The sequence below is a fragment of the Lepidochelys kempii genome, chromosome 1 (assembly GCF_965140265.1).
Source record: "Lepidochelys kempii isolate rLepKem1 chromosome 1, rLepKem1.hap2, whole genome shotgun sequence".
NCBI lineage: Eukaryota > Metazoa > Chordata > Testudines > Cheloniidae > Lepidochelys > Lepidochelys kempii.
Genome location: NC_133256.1, coordinates 237,506,215 through 237,518,975, shown reverse-complemented (window position 1 = coordinate 237,518,975; position 12,761 = coordinate 237,506,215). Strand labels below are relative to the sequence as shown.

The 12,761-nt window shown below is 38.9% G+C and overlaps 1 protein-coding gene across 10 annotated transcripts in view; it reads right to left on the bottom strand.

Moving 5' to 3' along the window:
* EPS8 (EGFR pathway substrate 8, signaling adaptor) overlaps nt 1–12,761 on the bottom strand; it is a 219,391-nt gene that overhangs the window by 80,961 nt on the left and 125,669 nt on the right. For 9 of the 10 annotated variants that reach the window (XM_073319214.1, XM_073319146.1, XM_073319138.1 and 6 more), the window contains 2 exons: nt 6,347–6,437; nt 4,950–5,023 (listed from right to left, as the gene is read on the bottom strand). The exons of the other annotated variant lie outside the window; for it this stretch is intronic. In XM_073319214.1, the coding sequence (XP_073175315.1) occupies nt 4,950–5,023; nt 6,347–6,408 (136 nt within the window). In that variant the 5' untranslated portion in view covers nt 6,409–6,437. The remainder of the gene's footprint in view (nt 1–4,949; nt 5,024–6,346; nt 6,438–12,761) is intronic. 10 annotated transcript variants of the gene reach the window in all.

Genomic DNA, 12,761 nt, shown 5'->3' with positions numbered 1-12,761 from the left:
CAAAAATAAATGGTTTTAAAACCCCAGCCTATGAGGGGAGGTTAAAAAACCCTGGCATGTGTAGTCTGCTGCTACTCTGAAACCTGTCATTTTACATAGGCCACCAAATAGCAATTATATGATAACTGTCAATAAATACTAATCTGGGCTGGATTCTAAGATATTTAGAGACGAAAGCCTCTTCTGTCCATCACTAATCTCAAATCTACCCACATGGCTCCTATTTTTTTCATAAATGAAAATTCCATACCTGAAATTATCTATTGTGTTTGAAATAAAAACTCAGGAAGATACAGCACTTCAAGACAAAGAACGAAGTCTACATTTGTAGAGAATTATGCTGATTCTGCCACACTTCTTAGTTAAAATGAATGGGTGATAATACAGAGCTGGGAAGACAGCCAGAAGAGTAAAGATGTGTCCTGGTCACATAAAAAAAGTTCTATTAAACGTAACTTTGATCAACATTTGTCTTACTGGGTTTTCTTACCTACTTCCTAATGTTTTAATTATGTGTGATTTGTTTGTCCAGGGAGTGCATACAGGATGCAGAAATTCCTGTTTAAAAAGGATCACTGAGGAATTTAATATTAAAATAAACGCGAACTGTACTTGAGCTATGTCAATAGAAATGCAGGACTGGAAGGGACCTCAAGAGGTCATCATGTCCAGCTCCCTGTACTGAGGCAGGACCAACTAAACCTAGACAGTCCCTGACAGGTGTTTGTCTAACCTCTTCTTAAAAACTTCCAGTGACAGGGATTCCACAGCTCTCCTTGGAAGCCTGTTCCAGAACTTAACTACCCTTATTGTTAGAAAGGGTTTCCTAATAGCTATCTTAAATCTCCATAGCTGAAGATTAAGCCCATTACTACTTGTCCTACCTTTAGTGAACATGAAGAACCATTGATCACCATCCTCTTTATAACAGCCCATCCTCTTTATAACAGCCCTTAACATATTTGACAGTTAACAGGTCCCACCACAGTATTCCTTTCTCAAAACTAAACATACCCAGATTTTTTAACCTGTCCTCATAGGTCAGCTTTTCTCAATCTTTTATCGTTTTTGTTCCTCCCCTCCAGACTCTCTCCAGTTTAACCACATGTTTCCTAAAGTGTTGCACCTAGAATTGGACACAATACTCCAGCTGAGGCCTCATCAGTGCCAAGCAAAGCAGGACAATTGCCTCCCATGTCTAACATACAACACTCCTATTGATAACATGGTATTACCCTTTTTTGTAACTGTACCACATTGTTGACGCATATTCAATTTGTGATCCCAGATTTTTTTCCAGCAGTACTACCACTAGCCAGTTATTGCCCAATCTGTAATTGTGCATTTGAGTTTTAATGCTTAACTATAGTGTTTTGCACCTGTCTTTACTGAACTTCACCTTGCTGATTTCAGACCTATTCTCTAAATTTCTCAAGGTAATTTTAAATTCTAATACTATCTTCCAAAGTGCTTGCAACCCCTCCCAGCTTTGTGTCATTCAAATTTTATGAGCACAATCATCACTCAGTTATCCAATCATTAATGAAAATATTGAATAGTACCAGATCCACCACTGACCCATGCAGAAACCACTAGACGTGTCCTTCCAGTTTGACATTGAACCATTGATAACTACTCTTTGAGAACAGTCTTTCAACCAGCTGTGCACCCTCCTTATAGTAATTTCACTTAGACTACATTTCCTTAGTTTGCTTATAGGAACATCACGAGGGGCTGTGTCAAAATCTTTACTATAATTGAGATAAATCACACCTTCAGCTTCCCCCTCATCCACTAGGCCAGTAACCCTGTCAAAGAAGGAAGTTAGGGGTTTGGAATGGTTTGTTCTTGACAAATTGATGCTGGCAATTCCTTATAATCCTATGATCCTCTGGGTGCTTATACATTGATTGTTTAATAATTTGTTCCAATATCTTTCCAGGTATGGAAGTTTGGAATTATGGACCATTTAGCCTGAGGTCCTCATTGTTCCCCTTTTTAAAGGCATGTCCAAAATTCTATACCGTCCCTTCCACTAGTTGGCACAGATTTATAGGTCTTGGACTTCCAGTCCCTTTGTCTTCAAACATCTCTTAACAGACCCTTTTCATCCTATCCTTGGTCTTCCAGTTCCTTTCTTGCTGTCCTTTTCTTCCCAGGCTCTCTTTGCTGGTCATTCTTCTCCCATTCTTATCACATGTGCAGCCCACTGAAATGTGCACTCCGCAGCCTATCACAGAGTTGATCTTCCCCCTAATTTCCTCCATGCACACACTGTCTACCATCCACTTGTCTGTCAGTCATTCTCCTCAGTATATTATTTTCTGTTACCTATATCTTGTTTTCTTTCATCTATGTAAGACCCTCCATTTTGAAAACCATAAGACAGGCAGGGATAAACACATGCAGCATACACTTTTCCTTCCATTTTGTTACTTGTCAGTCCCACAATACTCCTGTCACATTTTTCACTGCTGCCCAGGCAAACTGGGTGGTTCTTCTCAACTATCCAGATCTCTCTCCTATGTAAGTGTACTTCCCTAGTGTACAGACACTTTCTTCTGATTCAGGTTCTCTCCTGCAACTTCAGTCAACACCTCTTCTTCCACCTTTCCTCCTTGCATTAACTTCAGTTTTCTTTGAGTTGGTCTTCAAACACAGACGTGTACTCCGATATCCTATTGAACAAAGTTTTGTTCCTGTCAACTTATGTAAATATTCTTTAGCCTGTTCTTTCACTATTTCAGCTTGCATTCCTTCCCCCTTTTTAATATTGTGTTGAGTATTTAGTCACCATTGACCCTTGTAGTGAAGACTGATGCAAAACAAGTATTAAACACCTTAGCCTTTTTGATGCCACCAGTTATCTCTCCTTCCATACTGAATAGAGGACCTGCATGTCCCTTCTCCTACATGCCTAATTTACTTAAATAACCTCCTCTTATTGCCTTTTATGTCAGTTGCTAGGTGAAACTCATTTTATGCCTTAGCCTTTCTGATTTTGTCCCTGCATGCTTCTGCTATTTTTTGTTCTCCTCCTTCACGATTTGTCCGTGTTTCTGTTCTTCGTAGGATTCTGTTTGGATTTTCAGGCCATTAAGCAGCTCTGTTGGAGCCATATTGTCCTCTTCCTATCTTTCCTTTGCAACATAACAGTTTGCTGTTCTACCTTTAATATTGTTTTATTGAAACTCTCCTGACCTCCTTTATCCCTTATATTTTCTTCCCTTGGAGCTTACCTATAAGCTTTCTGAGTTTGTTGAAGTTTGTTTTGGAAGTCCATTGTCCTTATTCCGCTGTTCTGAGTCCTTCCTTTCCTTAGGATCATGGAATCTATCATTTCATGATGACTTTCACTCAAATTGCCTTCCACCTGCAGACTCACTAGCAATTCCTCCCTATTGGTCAGAATCAAGTCTGAAATGGCTGTCCGCTAGTTCTGCCATTTTCTAAAACAAAAAGTTGTCCATAATATACTCCAAGAACTTGTTGGAAATTTTTTATTTTGCTGTATTATTTTTCCAACCGATGTCAGGATATTAAAGTCCCCCATGACTACCCGAGCTTGTGTTTTGGATATTTTTGTTGTTTGTTCTAGAAATGCCATATCCTTCTCCTCTTCCTGATCTGGTCATCTGTAGTAGACTCCCACCATGAGGTCACCTCTATCTTTTTTCCCCTTTTATCTTTACCCAGCTGGTCTGCCTCAAACCTCCTTCTGGATGTCAGAACAAGTTAAGAGACGCTTGTTTTAATTTTTACAGTGTTGAGATTATTGTACCTCTACTCAACATTTAAATAGTATATTTAATTCTACATTTAGAACTTAACAGGCAGAAGGTCCCTTGTTAAGGTGACATCTGAGAGAGACACGTGCAACAGTCAAACTCTATCCATCTGCCTAAGGAGGATGGAAAGAGATGTGATGGCCCTGCCATGAGCTAATCCTGGGGTAACAAAAGAGCCTTAGTATTTTAAATCTTATGCTTACACTAGTACATGAAACACAGCATCTGAACTGATTCTGGGCAATGAATTATGCTTCACTCTATATACACAAGACAGGTATAACTCTAAATGACTCCTCCTCCATTTACTCTGGTAGCCAACGTTCTAACATTTTATAGGAAAAATGTTTCTATGATTCATGTGTAGAAACAGAGAGAAGGAAGAAAACCCTAGATTATCAATACCATAGGGCTTCTTTTCAGGGGTAGGCTATGGCAGGGCCCTGAAATATATACTGCTTTAGGGATCAGGCAGTTCTTGGCAGAGAGTTTTCTCTACCTAACATACAGATGGGAAAAAAAACAAGACACAGAAAGACTAATTGACCTGTTCAAAGTTACAAAGCTCAGGGAATAGAATCCCAGGGTCCAGACTCCCAGTCTCCAACTCTAACCACTAAACCATAATCCAAAGGAGGCAGATGTTGAGCCTGTTAACCTTGACAGAGTTTCTTTATATACCCCATGGTAGTTAGTTCCAATAAACAGTAATAACACTTTACTTCAGTATCTTCCATCCAAAGAACAGAAAGAACTTTCCAAGCAGTAACTAATTATTCCTAACACCATCTCTGAAAAGCACATACATATTCTTTCCTTTTTGCAAATGTGGAAACTGAGAAACGGAAAGGTTAAGTTGCCACCCAAAGTGTGTAGCACAGCTGGGAATAGGCTCCAGATCTCCTGATTATCTCTCATGTGCCTTGGCCACAATACTATTCTTCAATTCATTATTGCAATAAATACTGTAAGAATGGTTAAAGGTAAGCAGTTAGAAGCCAACTTTATATTAAGAACAAAACTTATTCTTTAGCTCAGTTAGCTTTAACTCAGATACAAAGCAATTTCAAATAAATATTAAATATATTTATATATATTTTTGCAACACTTAAAAAGTCACTGTTTAAATGACAAATCCAGAATCTATTAAGCAAGGCTTACCATAAATAGCCTTTGCACTTGCTTTCGAACTTTGTTCCCTCTCCGGCTGAGCAAACGTTGGTGAACCATATCCACTAGAAGAAAAGGTGTGTGGTTAATCTATTTATAGATTTATTTGGTATCTTTTGCTGAAAATATCTGAGCTTTGTAAAAATTTTCAAATACATCGACTACATTGTAACACATATGTATACAACAGTACTTCCTGCAAGGACAATGAGAATGAACACCCCACCTCATGTACATACATAACTATGCATGATTTACTTAGATTGTAAGCTCTTTGGGGCAGGGATCATCTTTTTGTTCTGTGTTGGTACAGTGCCTAGCACAACGGGGTCCTGGTCCGTGACTGGGGCTGCTAGGTACTACCACAACACAAATAATAATAAAATAGATTCATAATTTCATAGATTTGAAGGCCAGAAATTAGCCAGAAATGTGATTAGCTAGCCTGTCTTCCTGAGTTACACAGGTCACAGAACTTCCCCAAAACAATTTCTGTTTGCACTCGAGCACATCTTTCAGAAAAAACATGATAAATACCAGAATTTTTTTTTTATTTTGGTGGGATTTTACCTTCTCTTTTATGCTTAACTCACTACTACTTCTGACTTATAAAAGAGACAGAAGAAAGAGTATCTGACTGCCCAAAGCTAGAAGGAAAGGGCAAGCAATGTCCTCACTGTGTAAAAACAAGAACGAATTATATGTGGCCTCAACTTAAATAAGGAACAACATTGGAAGTATCGATAATGTAAATTCCATCCCCATAGAAACATAGCCTGTCTTGTCCTAGGTTAGATAAGACTATGTTAGTGGTATATCAAGTCTGATACTCTGCAATATCCTATGTCTCAGAAAAAGGCAGCTGGCAGCCAACAACCCTCAACCAATAACATAGAACATGAATTGTACAGTAATGTACATAGGAAAAAAATATTTTCTGACCCATGTAAAGATCAGTTTAGGCTTTGAAAAATGAGATTAACTAACACGTGGGTTCAGCGTCGACCCAACCATTTCACTTTCCAGACAAACTAGTATGACAGCTTTAAGGAAATAAATATCTTATTGATACTATGACATATCTCCGTGTTGCAGACTGCCTGAAGAGATTATTCAACAATAGAGATTTAAAATTATAATCACCAATATTAATTAAAAAAATGACATATATTGATGTCATGTGTCACTTTGGTTATGTAGTACAGAAACTGAAACGTTTCTTACGGAAACTCTGCATATTTTTTCAGGAGACGAATTAAAAAAAAACTTTTCAAGATTTTGATTATTACTACTCTCAACATCTGAAACTTAAATACAAATGGAAAAAACAAAACTTTTTTTGGGTGTACAGGGGGCAGGTAACAGAGAGAGTGAGGGAAGAGACTTACTTTATTTGAGAAGAGTAACTTCCATATACACTAGGAGGGGTATTTGAAATTTGTCCATTCATTCTGGTCTTTACTCACTCAGGGAAAAAATCTAGGAGGAGAAAAAAACAACATATGAAATGAATGTATTGTACAATATATAGGTTTGTTATAGCTGTAAAAAACACTTGGAAAAATACGGTACATCTCAAATTAGGGAGGAAAGGGAACCATAAGTTCGATTATTATTTGCAGTGGTACAGCACCTCGGGCTGCCAGTCACAGACCAGGACCCCTTTGTGCTAGGCACTGTCCAAACATACAATAGTGTAGGTAAATTAATAGCATTTATTTTGATTTAATATTCTTTTATAAAAACTTCTCAAATAAAGGAAAGTAGTCGACAAAAACAGTGATATTTAAACTTAAGAAAAATTCTACCACTTTTTCTAAAAGGCTAACTGGCTTATTCAATATGCTTCATTTCAAACCAAAAAACACCAATTTGAAATGGGTTTTTTTGTTGTTGTTTTTGTTTAAGTTAATAGCTATATTGTTCAATTTATAAAATGTATCAACTAAATAGCTACATCACTTCTACTTATAATTAACCAATATCATCATCTAAGGAGACCTGTTTAAAAACAGTGGGGTTTAAAATCCATTGGTGGGAACATTCTGAAAGTTTAAATTTAAAGGGAGTTAGGTAAAACATAGTGGTTTGTGCCTGAGATAACCACTCTAAAGCAGTAGGCCTACACTGGCTGGAAGGCTGTAAATGCCTTTAATTTGTATATGTCTTCACTAGCAACATTAAAGCGCTGCTGCGTGGCTGTGTAGTTGCAGCACCAGAACTGGAAGAGAGCTCTTCCAAAGCTGTAAAAAACCCACCCCACGAGAGGAGTAGTTCCCAACGCTGGGAGCGTGGTTCCCACCGCTGGTGCACGGTCTACAATGGTGCTTTACAGTGCTGAAACCTGCAGCGCTCAGGGAGGTGTATTTTCACACCCCCAGCGAGACAGTTGCAGCGCCGTAAAGTGGCAGTGTAGACAAGGCATTAAATGTATCCTTTCAAGTCAAAATTGAGACTGAAATAACACTGATTTCATGATCCTATAAACACAGAGAAATCATCATCCAAAGTATTAGGAAGGATATTCTACCATTTGCACATGGAGGATTTATATTAATTTGAAAACGTTCAATGTATCGATGGATAGGTGGGAAAAACAGACCCCTTGATCTGTGGGAAATAGCCAAAACAAGTACTGATTATGCAAATGCTACTAAAAGGGAACAGACTGTTACTTAGGAATATGGGAATTGCCATACCAATACGGAACATATGGCTCCATCTATATCAGTATCTTGTATCTGAAAGTTAATGTTTTAGAAGAAGGCAAAACCCCATTTCTGCAGTAAGCATAATTTGTTTTACTATACCATATGGAAAATTACTTCCAAGCACAGTTTGCATTCAGGTTGGACCTTTAAACACTAAGGATTGCTAATCCTTATTTTTTACATAGTTAGTGTAACTGCTCCTGTATTTAGTTCAGATAAATGTCTAATCTTTTATTGAAACTTCATATGAAGTTTTCCTTAATATGCTGAAGCATTGAGTTCCATAGATTAGTTATAGAGTGTGTAAAAAGAACTTGCTTCTATCCATTTTAGGTTTGCTGCCCTTTTTTTTTTTAAATGAGCTTCTCCTTCTTGTTTTATGAGGTAAAGGAAGCAATTGACTGACCTATACGACTCATTAGTTTGTATCTGCATAAAATTTTCCTATTACTTTTCTTTCCATTCAAACCAAATTTAATTTAGACCAAATTGGATCAAATTCCTATCTCAGTTACACCTGTGAAATTTTATTTCATTCAGTGGATTGCACCAACTGGTCCTTACTCTTTTTAATCTCTCCCTATATGGAATCCCACTGTAACTGTAGCAACTTTCGTCATCATTCTCAGATAATTTGCTGTCTCTGCTAGGTCCCGTTTGAAATGAGGCTATCAAAGCTAAACACAGTATTGAACATTAGAACAGACTATTACATGTAATCAAATAAAGGAATGAAACACTCTCTCTCTTATTTTTTCTGTATTTTGTCATAGAATTTAAACAGTTGTTTAATCTCTTAAAACTTGAGCAGTGTTCCTCACTGAGATGTTCACATCTAGACCTTTTTCCTGAAAATGTACAATTCAGACTCCAACAGTGTGTTTCACTGTTTTAAACTGTTCTTTCTAGAGTGCACCTTGAATTTGTCTTTAATTAATTTTAGTTGCTATATTGGAGTGTTATATAATTAATTAGTAATTAAACCCTAAAAGGGTCTCAAAATCATCTCTCTACTAGAGTAAGTTAAAACACTGTGTGCTCTCAGCAAAATTTACTACTATGCTATTTACTCTTTTTTCCCCAGATCAATAAATAGACTGAGCACTACTACATCTAGTACAGATCCCTAGGTCATGCTACTATTAACCTCTTTCCACATTGGGAATTGGCCATTTATTCTTTCACATTGCTTCCCATCTCTTAGCCATTGATTTGGCCCTTTCCTCTGTGTGTTTAAGTGTTCTATTTACAATGAAGGTTTTAAAGGTTCCCCTCCAAACCCAATCTAAAATAAGGCCAATTGCTCATTTTTGGGATCTTTAAGTTCACTTAAAAAGTAATCTGTATAACATTCCAGTCCTCTGGTATTTTGAGGATTGCATTTAATGAGAAATGGCTTATTTTTTACTAATTCAGCAACTATATTGATCTTCAGATTTTTCAGAGAGAGTTCTGATGAATACTTACTAAAATGAGGGGGAGAAATCATAGAATACCAGGGTTGGAAGGGACCTCAGGAGGTCATCTAGTCCAACCCTCTGCTCAAAGCAGGACCAATCCCCAATTTTCGCCCCAGATCCCAAATGGCCCCCTCAAGGATTGAACTCACAACCCTGGGTTTAGCAGGCCAATGCTCAAACCACTGAGCTATCCCTTCCCAATCATATATAAGGACCACTATAATGAATCTGTAAAGTTAGCATCACGGATGGCAAATGAAGTCAAATCTGGACCACGAGTAATTGTTTTAATACATTTACAACAAAAAGAAAGCAGATTTTCAAGTTAGTACAGGTGAAAATAAACATTTTGGCTAAACACTTTTCTAACTTGCCTACTGTTTAAACTTCTTAAAACTTTAAACAAATTTAAAACGGATTTCCAGAAACATTCCATTACAGAAGAACCAAAAAGGAATTTTTTGGCTTCCTGGCTGTCCACCCAGAAGGCTCTTGTCAATTTCATTTTCTGCCAACTGCTAAGAGCCTGATTGGTGGAAAGGCTGAGAGAGAGCTGGCTGCTCAGCACCCCTCTCCTCCTCTATCTCCCAACTATGGGAGCTGGCGAGTAAGGGGTTATCAGCCTCTCTGGCCCTGGAGCTAGGGGATAGGTGTGCAAAAAGAGCATTTTTCTGTCTGGAAGTTCCAATCTGGATTTATTTTTTTAAATAATAAAGTTGCAAACAGACTGAACAAGGCTGATTGTTAAGAGATTTGTATTTCCGAGAATTTTCTTTCATTGAAATGCTTGTGGAAGGTGTTAAAAGTTCCCCTTTTTCAAATGAGCAGCAGTGGCAGATTCCCACCCAGTCACACCAACATGTTCCTACCCCCATCTAGAAGAACCACTTTATAGGAAAGCGGATGAGGGTCAGTCAATGTCCATTAAATCCTGGTCTCTCTGCAGACACTGCCACAGAGTGCCAGTAAGTGCTGAACGTGACAGTCATTTTATAACAGGGACAGCTGTGTTCTGAGAACTAGACTCGGAGTCACCACATTATTTTATGTAAAAAAGTATATATATATATATATTCAAAACTAACCCGATCTATTACAGTTTTCTCTTCAGTATATGAAGATTAGCAAGGCAAATCTTTCAGCTGTCATCTGTTGATGTCAGAGATACAATTTTGCTCTTAGTCTGGCTGGAATGCAGATTTTGAAAAAGGTCAGGTTTTGGTAGTTTATTAATAGAGCCAAGCGTTCTAAGGCTTTTATTAAAAAATGCAGAACAGTTTTCAAACTGGCTTCAGGGTGTCTGTAATGAGCAGTGAGGCAGCTCCAGCAGGGAGCGATGCCAGACAGAGCACGTACACAGAAATAAATATACTGGTGGTAAATACCCGATGGAGGAATGGAGACAGTGAGCCACAGGCAAAAAGGGGATGAGTAAACAAGCTGAGTGAAGCCATCACTGCAGAAGAGAACTCCATTCACTGTGGGATCATCTACACTGGCAAGTTATACAAGGCAGTAGAGCTGGTCAGGAATTATTCCCAGGGCATTTACCTAAGATATGAGACACCCCCAGATGCAAGTCCTTGCTGTGCCTGGTTCAGAGCAGGGACTTGAACCTGGATTTCTCCCCCACTCAACTGAGTGCTGGAACCACCAAGCCATTGGCTGTTCTGAGGTTCACACATACAGCAGCAGAGTAAAAACAGTGCACGCACAAATGTAGGACAATGGCAGGACTGATTCATTTGTGCAAGCTAGTTCATCAGCACTTCTCACTTACACTAGCACCGCAAGCACAAAGTGATTCAGTCTGGTTTGCAGCATGGCATAAATGGGATAAAGCACGGCTTTTAAAGTAGTTGCAGAAAAGCTGAACTTGGGAGTGCTGGAGGCTAATCACTGTATCCAGCATAGATAAGGCCAACAGTGACACCTACTCTCACAATAAAACTCCCCTAGGTGAAGTGTTTTTAAGCGTGGTTTAAAAGTACTTCAGGCTAAAACATTTCTATCGTGCTTTGGTCACATCCACAACACAAGGCTAAAAAGCATTAAAACCTTTAGCCGGGAGCATGTGTGGGGTGTGTCTACGGAAACTGCCCCGATTAACAGAATGTTAAACAAAGCTGCCTAAAAAAAATCACCAGTCACGTGACAAGCCAAGGTCCAAAACTGTTGTCTTGATGCTCTAAAATGGAGTGATCTCTGAACATCTATTGTAAGAAAGCCTGATTGGGGCCTAACAGACTAAGGGCATACGCTAATCGCTTTAACATGGCTGTGTAGTTGCGGCTCCAGCACTGGGCTAAACCCAGCTCCACAAGGGGAGTAGCTCCCAGCACTATCTACACTTTACAGCACTTAAACTCGCATAGCTCAGGGGTGCATTTTTTCACATCCCTGAGCGAAGAAAGTTTCAGTGCTGTAAGTGGCCGTGTAGACAAGCCCTTAGAGAGGAAAGCTGGTGTTGTGGTTCTGACCCTGGACTGGGGGCTTGTCTACAGTACATATTCTGCAGTGGCACAGCTAAGGAGCTGTAGCACCGTAGTGGAGATGCTTCCTGTAATAACAGAAGTGGTTTTTCTGTCACTGTAGCTATTCCACTCTCTCAAGAGTCAGTAGCTCTTGGGGGGGAACACTTCTTCCATCGACCTAGCGGTGTCTATACTGGGGCTTAGGTTGGCGTAACTACATCTCTCAGGAGTCTGAGTTTTTCACACCCGACTGACACAGCTAGACCAACCTACATAGAACAGGCCTCAGATTCAGGAGATCTGGGTTCAACCCCCAGCCTTGCCAAACACTTCCTTTGGTGACCTTGGGCAAGCCACCTAAGCTCTGTACCTCAGATAATCATCTAACGACTGGAAATAATAATACTTACTCCCTTTCATTTTTTGTCAGGCCACATCTACACTACATAGTTCAGACAATGCAGGTTAAGCTGGTATACAGCTGCTGCTGTTTGTACATTGTTCCAGCCCACACATACTTGGGAACTTGTGTTAGCACTGCCTATACTCACCATGGTCAGGTTCCCCCCATGCCACGTTCTCCATCCCATTATACTTTTGCACAGCCCACAATTTTTGAGCCTTTAAAAAAAAACAAAAAACAAAAAAAAACCCTCCCAGAGTCCTGCATGGCACTTTTCGGTCTCTCCTCTCTCTCTGACAGAAGCTTGGGTCATGCAGAGCTCAGGACAATTCTCATGAGCATTGCTAATAAAGTGCACATGATTCTCTTGTATTTGCTGAGCTTGAATCAATACTACTATAACTTGGATTGTGATGAGCAGGGATCCTAGTTTTCTGCAATAAAAAAAATCAAAATTCTCTGAAAAAAACCACCATAAAAATACGTTTTTCCATGATTAAAGTGAAACACCGAACTTCGGTTTCCCTAACCACAGTGTGTGCGCACGCACATATATCAGTTGAACACATTTTATTGATATATTTCCAATTTTTAAGAAAGTTCAAAGCCTACCAGTGCCATCAATCATTATAATACAATTGCAATTTGTATTGGTTACATATACTTCTATGTCTGTATTCATGCTGTTCTTAGGTAGTTGTAAAACACTGGAATGATCTAGTCACAGTGCATTGTTTCTTCATTGTTAGTGGCCC